The sequence below is a fragment of the Sorex araneus genome, chromosome 4 (genome assembly GCF_027595985.1).
Source record: "Sorex araneus isolate mSorAra2 chromosome 4, mSorAra2.pri, whole genome shotgun sequence".
NCBI classification, from domain to species: Eukaryota; Metazoa; Chordata; class Mammalia; order Eulipotyphla; family Soricidae; genus Sorex; species Sorex araneus.
In genome coordinates, this window is record NC_073305.1 from 112,734,196 (window position 1) to 112,753,292 (window position 19,097).

Sequence of the window (19,097 nt, forward strand, 5' to 3'; positions counted from 1 at the left end):
TTACAATACCATGATTCATCAAGTTTTTCATAGTACAGTTTTTTCAGGCATTAAATGTTCCAACACTACCTGTGTGTCTAATCTTTCAGAGACTTTTTTTAAAAGAAAATTTATTATAAGGGTTGGAGCAATAGCACATCGGGTAGAGCGTTTGCCTTGCACGCGGCCAACCCGGGTTCGATTCCCAGCATCCCATATGGTCCCCTGAGCACCACCAGGAGTAATTCCTGAGTGCAGAGCCAGGACTAACCCCTGTGCATCGCCAGGTGTGACCTAAAAAGCAAAAAAAAAAAACATTTATTATAGAGGTGGGGACACCTGCACATATAGAGATGATTAAAGCTGAGATTCTGAAATTCTACAAAATTCTAAGACAGTGACAAGTTGAAAAAATTTGTATTAAGAACTGCATATTTCTGTTTTGGACAGAATATACATATTTTAAATTAATAGTGTAAATAAGTCTATGCTAGTAGATTTTTAAATCATGAAGCATATAAATGCTAGAATTAAAAATTAAAGGAAGAGACTAAGAAAATCTTAAGGGAAAATCTGACTAGATCTATAAAAGTGTAAAAAGTGCGTTTTCTCCTAAAAGGAAATATAGACTCTATGTTAAAAAAAAATTATAGACAACGTTTAAGTACCTGAACTAAAAAAGTAAAAGCCTGTAATAAAAATCTAAAAAAAATTTTTTTTAAATTTAAAAAAATCTAAAAAATATCTATAAAAGTCAAAAAATCACGTCAGTAGAAATAAAGCATTACATATAAATAAAACATTAATTCACTATAGAAAAAGTATAAAGTCCCCTACAGGCTCAGAATAAACAGATCTTTCTTAGTGATGTAGAGGGCAATCATACATGCCAGTGAGTGAATACCAAACTCAGTGCTGAGAAATTTGTCTTATAGTTTAAAAAAACTCCTTTACTACTACTTGTAAAACTGATTTCAAGGCTATGAATTCCCTAAAATTTGCCTGTCCATGAAGCCTTATATCATTCCTTCAAATCAGAATGATAATCTTAGCTGGTTAGAGTATTCTTAGTGAGGTGTTCATTGAGGTTTTTTTTCACTATATTCCTTTTTTCTGGCTTACGGAGTCTCACTGGTTTTCCTTTGTATGTAAAAGAAATTGACCTTGCTGCTTTCAACCTTTTGTTTCAATCATTGGTTTTTTTCATTCAGATTATAATGTTGTATCTTACAATTTTTTTTTAAATCTGGGTCAGTTTTTGCTGGGACCCTTCTGGCTTCTTTGATCTCAGTTCCTGCACTTTTCAGCTCTAGAAAAGTCTTCACTATTTCTTCAACTAATAGTTTTTTATAGAATTTACCTCTTATTCAAGTTCAATATGAGAATCAATATGATGATTGTACTTGAACTCATCCCATAATTTTCTGGTGTGCTATTCATTTCTTTCAGATCTTTTTGCATTTTCTGTCTTTTTTTTTCAGAGGTTTTTCTTCATCTCATCTTAGAGTTCCTCAATCTTCTCCTCAGCTACTGTTATTCTGCCACTCAAACCCTCTACTACAGTTTTCATATTACCATATGAAACCATGTAAGTTTCATTTCTGAAACTTCTGAATATAATATTCTCATTTCCACTATATTTTCTTGTGCTTTGCTGCTTGTGCCATTGTTTCTTTGAGCTCGTTAAGTATCCTCAAAATGGTGTCACCGAAGTCATTCTCTGAGAGTTTATAGTGCTGATTGGTACTGATGGAGCTTCTGTGTTTTTGAACTCATTGAACTTGATGGGGTTCTACACATATTCTTCATTGGGTTTACTGTGTTCCCGCTGTGCTGAGGGTGAATCTTTGTAGTTCACTCCCCTGTAGCTGTTGCAGCTGTGCTATTCATATGTATGTAGAGGTAGCCAGCAGAGAAGATGATGAAGGGAATCAGGCAGTGGAAGCTGCCAAAACTTAGCTGGAAGGGTTTGATCAGCCTTTTTAAAGTAACTTTCATTTGTTGTAGCTTTAAGCACACGTTTGTTAAGATGAAATTCAAACCTTTTTGTTATATAGAATGCATAAGTGATTTTAATGACCACAGAGTTTTCATTCTAAAACTAATGAAGTTTGCAATGCAACTCTAAAGAAGAGACTAAAAAGCTTAACACTTGTTCTTCATGCTGAAGTCAGTGTGAGAGATAATCACATGTCTGCTTATTTGGAGGGAGGGAGAGACGGAAAAGACAGCTGTTGGCTATTCATCACTCCATTGATTTTCACCCTTGTAGTCCAGATAATCTGGCCTTTTAAGAAGAGAAAAATAGTGTCATTATTTCGACAGGACAGGGCAACACCCTCCAACAAAGAACTATTTACTTTGGGCATTAGTAGAACCGCTAACATCTGTGGTTCAGTAAGAGAGTTCAGATAATCAAAGGGCAGTAGTATGGCTAGTATTGGCTGAAGGACATCACTTATTTCAGTGGTCCCTCACTTGGAAACTTTTGGTCAATTCTTAGCAATATCCCAAGCTTGGCACCAGCTTCTTTCATGAAGCAAAACAAGAATCACACATGGTGCTTATTGTAACCATATAACATGGAGCAGTTTTAGCTACATCTTATGAAACTGCCTTTCAAGATCAAGTGGGACTATCCAAAACCAAAAACTTAAAAAGAGTACTATAAAGCATCATGGCTGCTTCTCCCGGAAGGGAGCATAAAATGAGGCCCCCATAACCATGCCACCGGACTCTGCACCAGGGATGCCCCAGAGGAAGGGCTCTCACCTCCCCCCACCCCAAGGGACCCAGCCCCGGCAATCGACCTCCACTACCCCACTGCCACCATGCTCCTGGCCGCTTTCCACATGCTCGGGCCGAGCCTCACGCATGAGCGAAGTCCCACGGAACCCAAGTAATGCAGAATTTTGTGATCTTGGATTCTGGGCTCAATGGGACCCAGGAGCAGAGATCCTCTGCCTGCTTCTTCTAGTCTCAGCGACCCAGTGGTCACACCCATAAGCCACCTCCTGCCGGCGCCAGATAATCTCCTCAATGGCCACTGTACAGAACACACGGCTGCTTCTCCTGGAAGGGAGCATAAAATGAGGCCCCAATAACCATGCCACCAGACTCCACACCAGGGGTGCCCCAGAGAGGATGGGTGAGAGCCCTCCCCACCTTAAGGGACCCAGCCCCGGCAGCCGACCTCCACTACCCCACTGCTGCCATGCTCCTGGCCACTTTCCACACACTTGGGCTGAGCCCCATGCATGAGTTAACATATTCCTGGATACACCATCATAAAGGGAAATTTATATATATATCACTGTCACTGGCATCCCATTGCTCTTCGATTTGCTCGAGCGGGCACCAGGAACATCTCCATTGTGAGACTTGTTACTGTTTTTGGCATATCGAATATACCACAGGTAGCTTGCCAGGATCTGCCTGGCAGGCGAGATACTCTCGGTAGCTTGCCAGGCTCTCCAAGAGGGGCGGAGAAATCGAACCCGGGTCACATTCAAGGCTATCGCTCCAGCCCATGTATATATATGCCTCTCAGAGAGCCCAGCAAGCTACCGAGACTATCCCACCCACACATTAAGAATCTTGCAAGCTCTCCGTGGTGTATTGGATATGCCAAAAACAGTAACAATAACAGGTTTCATTCCTCTGACCCTGAAAAGAGCCTCCAATTGTTAGGAAGAAAGATTAAGGAGAGGCTGCTAATATCTCAGGGCTGGGACGAATGGAGACATCACTGGCACCCACTCAAGTAAATCAATGAACAACGGGATGACAGTGATACAGTGATGCAATGATAAAGCATCATCCAGGTCACTTGACAGAGCTGAGCAATAAAGGAAGCTAATCACCAGCTTTCATGAAATCCTAAGTCAGCCACAATGTACAAATCTTCAGGAACCGCAGACCACACGGCCTTAATTTTGCTCCCAAGAAGCCTCTCAGGGCTGGAGAGGGTATGGCGGGTAAAGCACTTGCCTTGCTCATGGCCAGCCTAGGTTGGATTCCTGGCATCCTGTATGGTTCCCTGAGCTATGCCAGGAGTGATCCCTGAGCACAGAGCCAAGATTAAGCCCTGAGCACCACCAGGTGTGGCTCAAAAAAACAAACAAACAAATAAATACAAAAATAAACCAAGAAGAATCACATTTCCTCAACCTCACTGTGAAACAAGCACGGGGTTGTAGAAAGGGCACTGGAGCCAGAGAACTCTTGTTTCTTCCTGAGGTCACAGACAGCAAAGCCACCAGCACCAGGCTTGGTGCATGTGGGAGTCATCAGGGAGAGAACTTGTGACCTCACGCTTACAAGGCAGGAACCTTGTGCCTCTGAGCCAGGCCAGGAGTGATCCCTAAGTAAAGAGTCAAGAGTAAGGCCTGAGTACCACTGGTGTGGCCCAAAAGCAAAAAACAAAACAAACAACAACAACAACAAAAAACAACAAAGAAACCCTATAATTAGTATATGTACAACAAATGAAGCAGCATCAATATATATAAAGCAACTGCTAGTAGACCCAAGGGACACATCGACAGCAGCACAGTATTAAAGAAGTGATTTTAACACTCTCATTATTGAACAGAACATCAAACACACTGAACAACAGTAAAGGAATAAGAGCCTACTTCTACACTTCAGTCCCCTCCCGCTGTTTTCAGGCAATACATAAATATTCTCTGCTTCCCTTCCCTTCACCCGTGCCCATATTCCATCACCAACCACCCCATTATACCTCCCGCCCCCTCCCCCCCCCCAGTCCCCGCCCTAGTAAGTGATAAATTTCACTTCGTTTACGCTTTATCTTGGTTACAGTCCATGTTTCAACATATAACTCACTATTGTTGCTAGGGTTTCCCCCCAAAAAAGAAAAGACAGTCCCACTGTCAAGGAAGCATTTGATGGCTCTCCATTGCTGAGAATGTAGAAATATTAAGTCCCGCTGTTTGTTACATAACTTTTCTATTTTTTCCCCCCTCATCCCGCGCCACCGAGATCACGCCTGTTTAGTAATCACCACGCTGCCTGACAAAGGGAAAACAAACCAAAAAAGATGGTTATTTCCCGTCATCAGCCGGCGTGGGGCTCTGGCTTAGTTGATAGTTTGGTAGAATGTCTGCAAGCAGTTTCTGGAACCAAAAGTAATACACTGGTATCGGCCCCGGCTCGAGATTCCACCAGCGTCCTGCTGTTCCAAGTACATAATAATTTATTCCCTTGTATCCCATTCCCACGCCACCAGGTCCGTGTCAGCTTAATGGACATCATACTATGGTTAACGCCACGCCGCGTTTCTTCCCGAGAAAGAAGGATATTTCTTCTCAGCCGGCGTGGGGATATGGCTTAGTTCAGTCTATAGAGATGGCTACCACTTTGGTAGCCTTCAATATTTCAGCAAAATACTTACTATTCTTATTAGGATTTCCCACCAAAGTCCGAACCGTTAAAAGGGAACCATTTCATATTGGTGATGATTAAATGACAATAGGTTGCGCCGCCATGGCAGCGGCCTTGTGGCTTTGAATTTCTGTATAAAGTCCAGGGAAAGTACAGCCAGAAATTACACGTCGCTACAAACTTTAACCCTATTATGGTCCCCCCAAAGTCCAACCCATTACAAAGGAACCATTTCATATTGCTGATGATTAGGTGACATTAGGCTGCCGAGGCCTCGCGGTTTTGGGTTTCTATATAAAGTCCAGGGAAAATTCTGCCTAAAATTCTATCGCTACAATCTTTTACCCTTCAACAAAAAACTTAGTACTATTGTTTGGAGTTTCCCCCCACAGTAAGCCCTGCCAAAAAGGAACATTTACACGTTGCTGACAATCAAGAGATATTAGGTCGCAGCCGCGCGGTTTTGGATTTCTATATGAAGTCCAGGGAAAATTCTTTTGGTAATTGCATCACTCGCTGGCAGCACCTGGGCCAGAAGCTCCGAGCACACAGTTTGGAGGCATTTTGGGGGCGCCGCTCGTGTCCAAAGTGGTTCAGTTGCCTCTGGGGTCGATCTCGTGCGGGGCCGGAAAGGCTAGTTTACTTTTTTAAGTTATATTTAATGCCTAATATTTTAACCTCATAGAATCCTGTTAACTATTTATCCTAAACTTTATTGAAAGAATATTTTCAGCAGATTATTAGCTGATCTAGTATATTTTTCCTTCAGTGATCAGAGATTGAGCTGCATCCTATCTGCAGATAGAAAGATCTCTGAAAAGCCATATAAGGCAAAAGATATTTATAGGTCAGTATAGGCAGGGATGAGGAAGTTACTGTGGACATATTCTGATCAGTTAGTGCTGGATTATTTTAGTCTATGGAACCCAGGAAAGCCAGATACCAGGTGTTTAGAAGCAGGCTAATCTAGGACATCTTTGTCTGGGATAGCTGAACATAGAAATATAGTTAGAGTTTCGTTGCTGATATGGGTTTTAACATCAGCAATTCATTATAAGCTCCATCTGGCTACTATGGCAACTTAAACTGTTATAATATTTTAATTAAATTTTTATAAAGAAGATTACTACTCAATTGAAGATCTGAGCCAAACTCACAAATGCAATCTTCTCTTATATCCCTGACTCTTGAGGATGGAACTCAGTGGTAGAGTACTTGTCTTGCGTATATGAGGCTCTCATGCATGCAAGAAACCCTATGACTAGTGTATGTGCAACAAATGAAGCAGCACCAATATATATAAAGCAGCTGCTAATAGACCCAAGGGACACATTGACAACATCACAGTGTTATAGAGGAGATTTTAACACTCACTCTGATTATTGAACAGAACATCAAACAAACACACTGAACAACAGTAAAGAAATAAGAGCCCACTTCTACAGCCATATCCTGAATATGCCCGATCTCATCTGATCTAGGAAGCTATGCAGGGTTGAGCCTGGTTAGTACTTGGGTGGGAGAAGAAATAAAAGACTTAAGTGAGGAATAGAAGAACCGAGGCAAAGTAAGAATGTTCACTTCCTCCACTATTGATTCAATATAGTTTTGGAAGTCCTTGCCACACAGTAATTAGTAAGAAGAAGAAATTAAGTAATCCAAATTAGAAAAGAAGCCAACTCTCACCATTTGATAATATAATATGATAATATGCATAGATGACTCTAAAATTCTACTAAGAAACTCTTAGAAGGATCCAGAGCTATAGTATAGGGATTAAGACATTTACTTTCTGGCTTGCTCTTCAAGCCCGTGTTCTCCCTTGAACACATATCTTGTTTACTTGTCTCTGTGTCTTTGTTTTTCCCACCATGGAGCAGCCCGGGTTCTCCTTGAACACAGACTTCCTCTCTTTATTTCCCCACACACCATTCTAAGTAAGATTAAATAAAATCTATCTTGCTTAAAAAAGAGAGACACTTGCCTTGCCAACTTCAATTCACTCTTCAATATTGAATGTTTCCCCCAAGTACCACCCAGAGAAACATTTAAACACAGAGCACCACCAACTGTGCCCCACCTAAAAAAAAGAAAACTTAAGAACAGTAAACCAGTCAGCAAAATAGCAGTCTACAAAATCAATACACAAAAATCGGTTGCATTTCTATATGCAAATGACAAGTTAGAAGAAAAAGAAATTAAAACAGAGAACCAGATTTAAAATAGTGCCAAACACCTAAGAATCAACAAAGGATGTGAAACAGTTATACATTAAAAATTATAAATCACTATTGAAAGAAATGGAAGAAAATACCAGATAAATGGAAAAATATTTTATATTCATGAATTGACATTGTTAAAATAACCATCCTACTAAAAGCATCACACAGATTCAATAAAATTCCCAACAAAATTCCAAAGACATTCTTCAAAAACTTAGAAAAAAACTATACTAAAATTTGTATAGAAATTTGTATGCCTTCTCCAGATGGAACCACGGCGACACTGAGCTTCTACTAACATGGCTCCGGTATGCAGGACTGGACATCTCCAAACCTTTCCTGATATACAAAATATATGCTCTGGGGGCTGGAGTGATAGCATAGCAGGTAGGGCGTTTGCCTTGCATGCGGCCAACCCGGGTTCAAATCCCAGCATCCCATATGGTCCCCTGAGCACCGCCAGGAGTAATTCCTGAGTGCATGAGCCAGGAGTAACCCCTGTGCATCGCCGGGTGTGACCCAAAAAGAAAATATATATATATATATATTATATATATATATATATATACTCTGGAATGGCTCTCTCGCTCTCTCTCTCTCTCTCTCTCTCTATATATATATATATGTATACATATATATATGCTCTGAAATGGCTCCGTCACTCCTGAGCATCCATTATCCCAGAGGCACAGAAACCAGTCTCAGAATGCAGCGGCTGCTGGCAGATATACTCCTGGACTCTGAACTAAGCTACGGCCTCGTGCAGCCCTGGGAGGGGAAGGGTTTCTGTCCCTCAGGCTTTACCCCCCTGTGACATCAAGGCCAGCTAGACTACTTTTGGTACCAGCAGCTGCTTGCAGAAATGTCTCTAGACTGTGAACTAAGCCATAGTCCCATACTGCCCCAGTGAGGGAAATGATGCAATTTCTAACATAAATATCCCTGGACTTAGTTACTAAAATACTAAAATACAGAAATCCCAAACCTTCTTATCTCTTCATTCTCAGCAATGGAAAACTAATTATCAAATGCTTCCTTTTCAGCAGGGCTGTTTTTTTGGGGAAAACTCCAACAACATTAGTGAGTTTTGTGTTGAAATATAGAATGTAATCAAGGTAAAGAGAAAGTGAAGTGAAATTTATCAGCTACGCAGGCAGGGGTGGGAGGGTGGGGGGGTGGGAGGTACACTGGGGCTTTTGGTAGTGGAATATGTGCACTGGTGAAGGGATAGGTGTTTGAGCATTGTATAACCGAGACATAAGCCTGAAAGCTTTGTAACTTTCCACATGGTGTTTCAATAAAATAAATAAACTTAAAAATATATATACATTATTTAGGTCCTTCTTTAGGTCCCTGCCAACACTAGTCAGGGGCAGGCTTTTGAAGGGTGGAAAAATTTGAAACATGCTGGAGGGAAGGTGTAATGGTGGTGGGATTGATGTTGGAATACTGAATGTAATAAATTATTGTGAACAACTTAAAAAAAAAAGTTGTATGCGCTTGACCTGGGTTCTGTCCTCAGCACCATAAGTAGTGATTTCTGAGCACAGAGCCAGGAATAAGCCCGGAGTGTGCCCCCAACAAAAGAAAATACTATACAGCTATAAAAAAAAAGATGAAAATTAGCTATTCTTTGCAAGTTGGTGGAACTGGAGGGTATCATGTTAAGTCAGAGGAAGAAGAAGGACAAATAGCCACTGACCTCACTCCTCCATGACATAGAGACAAAATAAGAGAATATTGAACGAAGATAACCCCTTGGTCTGAATTACAAATCTCAGATTACCAAACGGTGGCAGAGGTGGGCAGGAGGGAGATGGATAGATGAAGAGATGGGTGGGAGGTGGGAGAGGGGTGGAGGCTCTTGGGCATTTTGGTGCTGAGTGTGGTATGGTAACTTTGTAACCCTACAGAAACTAAACATTTATGCTTATTTAAACCACTGTTATCTTTATACTATATAAATTCAGGAAAAAAATATTCAATCAGTAAATGCATTGCTTTTGAAAAGAGCATCATTAGTAAATGGAACCAGGGCATATGGAGATGAGAATTAGTCTCCAGCCCCTTCCTTTGGACTTATTCGTGGATGTGTTGAGGGACTTCCCCCCACCCCGCCATTTACTTGACACTCTGGAATGTCAGTGGGAAGCCTGGAGTCTGGCAGAACACCATCGAGATGACTAGATCTTGCGTGAGCAAAGTGGCAACAGTGCGGGTGTTACCCGGGCCCTACACTCCCTATACTCTGCCTCGGTTGAGTAGCCGGGCCTGCTTGACAGCGACTGCAGGGAAGCCCCGAGGGCAGGCGATTGTTGGAGTCACGGAGCCATCCCAGCCCTCAGGGCTCAGACAAACCTGCATCTGCATTGCATTTCCCATGGGTCTCATGTTCCACTCTGCTACTCCTCACAGATGTGTCATCTCTCTTAGACGTCCCACGTGCCACGGGAACGCCCCAGTGCCTGTGATCTGTAAACTCAAGCAGGTGCAGAACAGAAGGACTTTGTGGATCATGGAAAATATTCTGTGGCTCCTGAATACTGTGAAGGAGAAATGACAGCTTGTGGGTTGTAATATGGCAGAGAAATGACAAAGGGGACCGTGACTCACGCATCTGTCCTGCACACTTTGGGACTGAGATGAAAAACTGGAGAGGACCTCTGTCCTGGCTCCAAGCTGCCCCTCTCCAGCTGACCACAGCCAGTCCTGATAAGGTCCAGGAGCCTAATGCCAAGCTAACTGAGCCATCTGCTTTATGGATTCTACTGATACCAGAATTTCCCACATGCAAAAGATGCTTATAGCCCCCACACCGAAAGTTAATTTATATTTAAACCAGTATTTCTCAACCTTACTCCAACCATGGCCCTTTCCAACCTTGTTTCCTTCCTGTGGCACCCCTCCATTGTGCTGGTTGGCCCCCTGGTCTCATAACCCCCACCCCCCATTTACACAGTTTCACCTGTGACCCCCCCTTAGAATATCCTGAGTGCAAATGGTACTGTAAATTGCCTGGTTGAGAAATATTGGTCCAAACCACTAATCAAATCTCTTATAAACTTAATAAATGTTGGTGCCAGTGCTACATATCTCTCCCCGGGACAAACCAGATAGAAACTGAACCAGCAAAGAAATCCATTGACTTGACTCCCAGCTCAGTGCTATTCACAAACTGGATAGTGGAGGACTTAAGGGCATTTGGAGAGAGGAGTTGGCACACAAACACTGCCCGGCTCTCCGAGTGGAGTCTGGCACAGGAAAGACATCGATCTGTCCTATCTGGGGGGGGCGGGGGGGAAAGTAGATCGAAGTATGTAAGACTCGCTATTCAAGAAGCACTTATTCATGTGCTATGTACAAACCCAGAAGATAGAGTGGCCGGTGCATTTGAAGAATTTATCATTTCAAAGGGAATACTGATAGAGAAAATGCATTGGTGAGATTTTTAAAGTGTAATATTGTCATTACTAATGAGGAAAGTCTACCAAACTATACGCAGTTTCCAAGAGTGCTATGAAAGGATACAAGATACTTAAAAACCAGCGATCAGAGGACCTGTTCACATCAGGGCATTACAGAGACTTTTCCTGGGGAATGATACTCGGTTAGGACCAGTAAGATTATCTGAAGTTAAGCTCACAGCTGGCCATTGCTGTTCTTTATTTAGCACAGTTGTATTCAGTTGTACTCACAGTCCACTTGTTGTACTAACTTCTTTAATCCTTCCAACAGTTAAACAGATTGTTTAAAAATTTTTAAAGAACAAGTAAAAATTACTGCAGGGCTGAGCAGGCAGATGGTCTAAACCTTTGCTGTTTTGTTTCGCTGGAAGTCTTCCCTAAGCATTGATCTCTGAGTACCCAGGTGTGGCCCCAAAACAAAACCAAAACATTCTTTCTCTTCCTAAGTCCAGTAGGAATTTGTTTAAACTGGCTCGTGATCATATTTCTGTTCTAGGGAGAGCTATAAGGAGACTGGATTAGAAAGAGGCCAAGAAGAGATAGAGACCATTTAGGCAGCTGTGGCAACTAATCTGGGTACAGATAACCATGGCCAAGACTGTGGCTTGCCATAGGTGGAACTGCAGAATCTCATTCTAAGTGAAGTCACTCAGAAGGAAAGGGATGGACACAGAACGATCTCTCTCATTTGTGAGACTTAAAGATCCACAGTGAAGTAGCAACAAAGGGATGAGGACAACACAATGGGACAACTGATCCATACAACTGAGTTGCAGGGTGGCATTGAAAGGGAAGAAAATGGGTTCTTGGAAGGGAAGTAGGTACATAGTTAGGGGTAGGATGTTGTAAGTATGGATCGTATTATAATATATTTTATTATGATGATGATATTACAATAGTATCATTAACAATACTGCAAATCACAGAACCTCAATCAGCTTTTTTTTTTTTCATTTTGGGTCACACCCAGTGATGCTCAGGAGTTACTCCTGACTCTGCACTCAAGAATTCCTCCTTGCAGTGCTTGGGGGAACAATGGGATGCTGGGAATCAAACCCAGGTTGACTGCGTGCAAGGCAAACCCTACCCGCTATACTATCACTTTGCCCCCTCAGTCAACTGTAAAAGTGTCTTGCTTGAGGATAGCTAAGTGGACAGAGAAAAACAATGTCTGGCAGGAGTCAACCCTTCTGAGTAATTATGAGATATTCCAGCCAATAGAAGTGATGATGTGAAATATGCTATCAATTCTTTTGATTTCATCATTTCATAGAGTTCAGAAGTTCTTTTCTTTAATGTTGCATGCTCTGTTACAGGAATCTCACCAAGACACAGTTGGCACTTGAGAAGTGTGAGGGAGTTTTATCACGCATGTGGTCTTGACCTGGCTATTGCCACACAAATGGGTTGCGCCTTGAATGCAGTCCTTAAGACTTTTAAAGCCTAGATACAGACATCATTTCTAGGGAAACATTTCATTTTTCATCTATCTTATACTAGGATGGTTGCTAACGTGATTGCTAACAGATGCATAGTTGGTACAATCAGTGTCTCATACAATTTATTTTAAATTCCATAGAGATATGTACTAAATGTTTCTGTGACCCTGTTGCATTCCTGCTTAAGTAACCTGATCGTAACTTTATGCTTTATAGCTTACTCATCTTTGCCTGGCTCCTAGAGTAGGTCACTGAGAGTTCCTGCCTGTAGGTTCCCACTTCTGCCTCTAATTTTTCTGTATTTATTTCTTCATTATTTTTTAGTCTGAGGCTTCATGATTTACAGTACTGCATATGACAGACTTCATGCATACAGTGTTCCCACACCACACCCTCTACCAGGGCATCCGCTTCTTTCCACCTCTGTCTCGGGGTCCCCTCTCATTCACTCATACTCCCCCACCCCTGCACTTGGTAAGCTCAGTTCTGTAGACCAATTTGCAGACTCTTTTGCCTTTGGCCATTTGTTATTCCCTTACTACATCTCTTTATATCCTACATATGAGAGATCATTCTGCATCAAACCCTCTCCTCTGGCTGACCTCACTCACCATAATACTCTCCAGATATACCCACAGAGCAGCAAACTGTATAATTGTATCTTTTCTTAAGTCTGAGTAATATTCTGTTGTGTATAAATACCAGGGTTTTTTTCCTTTTTTTTTTTTTTGAGTTTTCCTAAAGATGCTTATTTATTCTTTTATAAAAGTTTTGTATTTAAGCAGTAACAATTAAGTCTCTCAATGAGAGACATTACTGGTGCACGCTCGAACAAATCGATGAGCAATGGGAAATTACCACAAGAGAAAAAAAAATTACCATGAGATATACAGTCACAAAGTTGTTCATGATTGGGTTTCAACACCATATACCACCATTTCTATATCTAGTCACTTGCTCTTGGAAACTTGGCTATTTCCAGATTTTGGCTGCTGTGCATAGTACTGTAGCGAACATCACTTGTATCACTTGTATCACTTGTCATCCCGTTGATCTTCAATTTGCTCGAGCAGGCACCAGTAACATCTCCATTTATCCCTGTCACATGTTAGTGTAGCTCAATGATATCTGCTCGCTCTAGGAACAGAAAGAGCCTCAAACTGTTCATTCAGGGTTTTGATGAAGAAGTATGACCATCTCGCAGGTGGGCAGCCATGAGATCTTTTGACGTCCCGTAGAATCCAGTCAGTAACAGCTCTAGTCCAGCAGTCTTCTCTGAACCGCATTACGTGTCTGGGCCACCTGATTTTTGACGCTTTGGTAAACGAGACAGTGTCTCTGATTCTTGATTGTCGATGGAGGTCAGAACTCCAGATTCCTTCTCTTACTTGAGTGAAACGTGATACTGCAAACATAACTCTTTCGATTGCTCTTTGGGATACCTGAATAGTATTCTCATCCTGTTTGCATAGGGCCCAGGTCTCTGAGGCGTACATTAGTGCAGGAAGAACAGTGGAGTCGAAAAAATGTGCCCGGAGTCGGAGGTTCTTTGTCCTCTTAACCACTTCTTTGACTCTCTTGAAGGCGTTCCACGCTGCTCTCTTCCTCCTGCGCAGTTCTGGTGCCAAGCCGTTCCTCATGTTGAGTTCTCGACCCAGGTACACATAGCTGCTGCATTCAGAGCATAGGAACATGCAGCGAACATAGGAGTGCAAAGATCTTTTCAAAATAGTGTTTCTGGATCTGTGGAGTAGATGCTGAGAAATGGAATTGCTGGGTCACATGGAAGCTCAATTCCTAGTGTTTTGAGAGTTGTCCATATTGTTTTCCCATGAGGTTGAACCAGCCAACATTCCCACTAGCAGTGTATGAAGGGTCGTTGTAAGCCCTTAAACTAGTGTCCAAATGCCTTACACTGCTATCAGTGAACTGCCTTCCACCTATAAATCATTCAGCCAACTGAGAGCCACCTTGAAGGTTACCACATGATGAGTCCTATGGGCCCTGAAGGACATTCAGCCAAGCCCAGACCTGAGCCGCTCGCAGTCCTGAAGTACTGCTCTCGGCGGGCCCCTGCCTGGTGCCAGACGTGCCTCCACTCACCAGCTCGACAACCCAGCCCACAGCTCCGTGGTTTCTCAGGTTTAGTTCCTCAGTGATTTATTTGCTCGATTTCTGGAATCAGTTCCAGTGGATAATTTTCCTTCCGCCAAGATGGAAAGCCAGGTTTCCAAAGACAGATGTGTAGCTTTGTATGGAAAGCATCTATTTTGGGCAGGAGCATCTTTGGCTGGATAGCTTGGAATAGTGTGGAAAACTGTAGCCCTGGGCTGCTTCCTCTGCCAGAGGTTTTCTGGAATTGCTGACTTAAAGGGAAGCAGACAGGATTCCATGGCAGAGGAGGCAGAGATCAGCCAAAGCTGCCCATCCCAATGTTTCAGCCACATGGAAATCATCCTTTTTTTTTTTTCATGATTACAACACAGATGACATGTCTTTTGTTCTAATCAAAGATCTTTCTGGATCTTGGCTTCGTTTGGGTTTGGTTTGGAGTCCACACCCAATAGTTCTCAGGGCTCACTCCTGGCTCTGTGCTCAGGGATCACTCCTGGTAACACTCAGGGTACCGTAAGAGGTGCCAGGGATTGAACCAGTGTCAGCTGCATGTAAGGCATGTGACTTCCCCACTTTTTATCTTTTGGTCCCCTCAAGGACTTTCTGAACTGGATAATGTCCCATCACAGGCAATGGAATTACTTACAGAATGTGTGCTCATTGGAAGAGGAGGCATTTTACTGAATCAGCTTTTGTATTCCATCTAAGGGGTCAAAGAGATAATACAGTAGGTAGGGCATTTGCTTTGCACATGGCCAACCCAGGTTCAATCCTAGGCACGCCATATGGACCTCCAAGTCGACCAGGAATGATCCTTGAGTGCACAGGAAGCCCTGAGCACCTCCAGGTGTAGCAAAAAAAAAAAGGGTGATTTATTTGGAGGCTGAAGCAATAGTACAGTGGATAGGCATTTGCCTTCACAGAGCCGACCAGGGTTTTATATATATACATATATTATATATATATATATATATACACATCTGTCACAGTCACTGTCATCCCATTGCTCATCGATTCGCTCAAGCAGGCACCAGTAACATCTCCATTGTGAGACTTGTTGTTACTGTTTTTGGCATATCGAATACACCATGGGTAGCTTGCCAGGCTCTGCCGTGCAGGCAAGATACTCTTGGTAGCTTGCCAGCCTCTCTGAGAGGGGCGGAGGAATCAAACCTGGGTCGGCCGCGTGCAAAGCAAATGCCTTACCCACTGTGCTATTGCTCTCTCTCTCTCTCTCTCTCTCTCTCTCTCTCTCTCTCTCTCTCTCTCTCTCTCTCTCTCTCTCTCTCTCTCTATCCCTCCCGGGTTTGATTCCTCTGCCCCTCTCGGAGAGCCCAGCAAGCTACCGAGAGTATCCCGCCTGCATGGCAGAACCTGGCAAGCTAGCCATGGTGTATTCAATATGCCAAAAACAGTAACAATAAGTCTCACAATGGAGATGTTACTGGTGCTCACTCGAGCAAATCGATGAGCAATGGGATTACAGTGTTACAGTGATTACAGTGATACAGTGATGTATAATACATATATATTGTTTAACTTTGGATATATGTCTGTGAAAGGCAGCAAAACGAATGAAAGCTAAAAGTCAGGCTCATATATTTTCAGATTAGTGTGTTCTTATTCATTATATTACTACCCAGAAGTAGAATTGCTAGATCATAGATCATGAAGCATTTTTAAAAAAATTTTGTTGTTCTTGTTTTTTCTTGGTTGGCGGTTGGGGACGGTTGTTTTTTTGTTTGTGGGGCTGGGGGCAGGGCAGAGGAGGCACACCAGGCTCCAGGTTGTGGTTCCTATCTCTCCACCTCTGGTATTTTTGCTTTTTAATTGTTGAGGACCCCCTTCACACTGTTTCCTAGCCGTGCCATTATTTACATCCCACCTGCCTGTCTTTCCCTGCACCTTCCCAGCACCCACCCACCTATCAGGATATTTTTGTGGGGGCTCTCTGTGTTTTTGGAGGAAATGTCTATTCAACAATACTTTTAAAGAAAAAAAAAAAGGGAGGTCAGAAGGCTTGCTCTTTTGGAGGTTCCCAGGAAACTTTCCGTTCCTAAATCTTAGTCTTTTCTTCTGGAAGGGGTGTTCCACGCCATCTGGTGGAACTGTTGTGAACTGCACCTCTGCGAACCTCTGGACACAAAAACACCTTCCCCAGCTCCCGCCCAGCTTGAGAAGGTTGGTGAGCGTTGTCCCAGCCCCTGAGCCCATGAGTTCTAGCACATAACAGATGGAGGAGAGCAAGCAGGTGAGCATTTCCTGCCACTCTGCGATGCATCGGCCAACATTGCCCATCGTATGCAGCCCACAGTGGATCTCAGATCAGCGACTTTTGTTAAAATAAGGATACAAGATTTATTTTTTCTTTTCCTGTTTTTGCCCCCCCCCCAAGGGAGTAAAAGTAAAGATGGGTTCAGCTCTTTCCAGCTTGTGAAATGCCTGGATTTGAATTTGGAGCATCCTTACTCTGTGATTACAGAGCTGGAAGAAGCCTGCTTTCAGCAAAAGCCTGTACAGCAGGAGTGGGGACATTCATAGTATTCACCCCAGTTGATCTGGTGTGAAAGAGAGAAACCCAGGAAATTTTTTTTCTTAATTATTATTGAATCACCGTGGGATACAGTTACAAAGATTTCCTGATTGAGTTTCAGTCATACAATGATTTAACACCCAGCCCTCCATCAGTGTAAGTTTTCCACCACCAATGTCCCCAGTGGACTGGGGGCATTGGTGGTGGAAATTACACCTTTGCATTACACCTCTCAGTCTGGTTGGTCAAGAATTGCCAGGATGGAGGACAGCTAGAATAGAATAGAGAAGTGGCCACTATGACAATGATAGTTGGAAATGATCACTCTGAACAAGTATTGGTACTGAAAGTTGGTAAAGGGACAAACACGTTAACATTTTAGTACCTGTATTGCAAACCATAATACCCAAAAGGAGGGGGGAAAAGGTGCCATAGAGATAGGCTGCAGGGGTGGGGGGGCAGGAGGGAAACTGGGGACATTGGTAATGGGAAATGTACACTGGCGAAGGAATGGGTGATGGAAAATTATTATGACTGAAACCCAATCATGAACAACTTTGTAACTGTGTATCTCAAGGTGATTCAATTTTTAAAAATGGCCAGGATTTTAATGGCCAGGTACTTGGAGCACTGTTTTGGAGCACTCCCCAGCCCAAAATTAAAACAGAAGTGGGTCAAGAGTGCGTATTCTCCAATCTCTGATTTAAAACAGCCACACCTTGGCCACTGGGTCCTGTCGAATGGGGCGAGATGCAGGGAACCAAGAGTGAGGAGTGTCCAGCTCCTAGCCTTCATGTGCCCTGGGAGAGGAGGCTGATGAGAGGCTCTCACGCTCTGCCCAGGTGCCTTTGAGGTTGATGGTAGTAAAACTCAGCCCCAGGTGGGGTCAGCTGAGCTGGGTGTCTGCACAGGGGGCAGCTCACAGAGTGAAGGGGCTTTGCTGATGGGCAGAGTTCTGCAACAAACCCTTTGTCATTTCCCATCTCCCTTCCATGAGGACTTGAATATCTGGACTGAGTATCTTCTCTTCTCTGTAATGCTACCACCTCATTAGGGAAAGAAATAGACTGTTTATTTGGGGACCACACTTGACCACGTCTGGAGCTACTCCCCGTTCTGTGCTAAGAGGTCACTTCCTGGCAGTGCCTAGAGCCAAACCTGGGTTGACTGCATGCAGGCAAGCACCATTCCCACTGTGCTCTCTCTTCGGCCCGAGAGATGTACTTTCCCTGAGTGTGCGCCTGCCACCTGGGAGGCAGTTTAGACCTTTTATTTAGTCGTGGTGTTCCACATGTTACAGGTGAGGAGACTGAGGGACAGCCTGACTGGGGACAACGAAGCCAGGTGAGGGTGTTGGTGGGCGTGTCGCCTCTCGGTGTCCCCACAGTACCTAGCAGAGAGCCTCAGACTTCTGAAGGGCTTTGTCCAGCTTGTGGAGTTGAGAATGAATGGACTCATGGAACAGAAGGGCATTCGGAAACAGGGGCAAATGCCTGGGTGGCATCTAAGTCTCCGAGAGATCTGCTGTGTGCATTGGCAGCTGGCGTCAGTTAGATGCCCGGTGTCATCAGGCCTAAAACCAGCTGTGTGCAAGGGCTGACTTGATCCATGTGTTCTTTCTTGCAGGTACTCCACCTTCCAAGGAAGTGCCTGCTGGGAACTACCCATTCATAGTCACCTCCGATGATGGGCGGAAGGTGCCTGTGGTCCAGGCCTACGCATTTGGCAAATACCTAGGCTATCTGAAGGTGGAGTTTGATGAGAAGGGAGATGTCATCACGTCACATGGAAACCCCATTCTTCTCAACAGCAGCATTCCCGAAGGTATATGAAACTCACTGCATGTTGAATATTACATCATTCAATACTACATCTACAGGACGGTGGCTGGACTGTTTTGGGGTTGGGTTCCTGTTTTAGGCCACTGTCTGTAGCACTG

General features: G+C 43.4%; 1 protein-coding gene across 1 annotated transcript in view; it reads left to right on the top strand.

Moving 5' to 3' along the window:
- The window catches only part of NT5E (5'-nucleotidase ecto), a 69,460-nt gene that overhangs the window by 31,135 nt on the left and 19,228 nt on the right, over window positions 1–19,097 (top strand). The window contains exon 4 of the mRNA XM_004605637.2: window positions 18,785–18,982. Within this exon, the coding sequence (XP_004605694.1) occupies window positions 18,785–18,982 (198 nt within the window). The remainder of the gene's footprint in view (window positions 1–18,784; window positions 18,983–19,097) is intronic.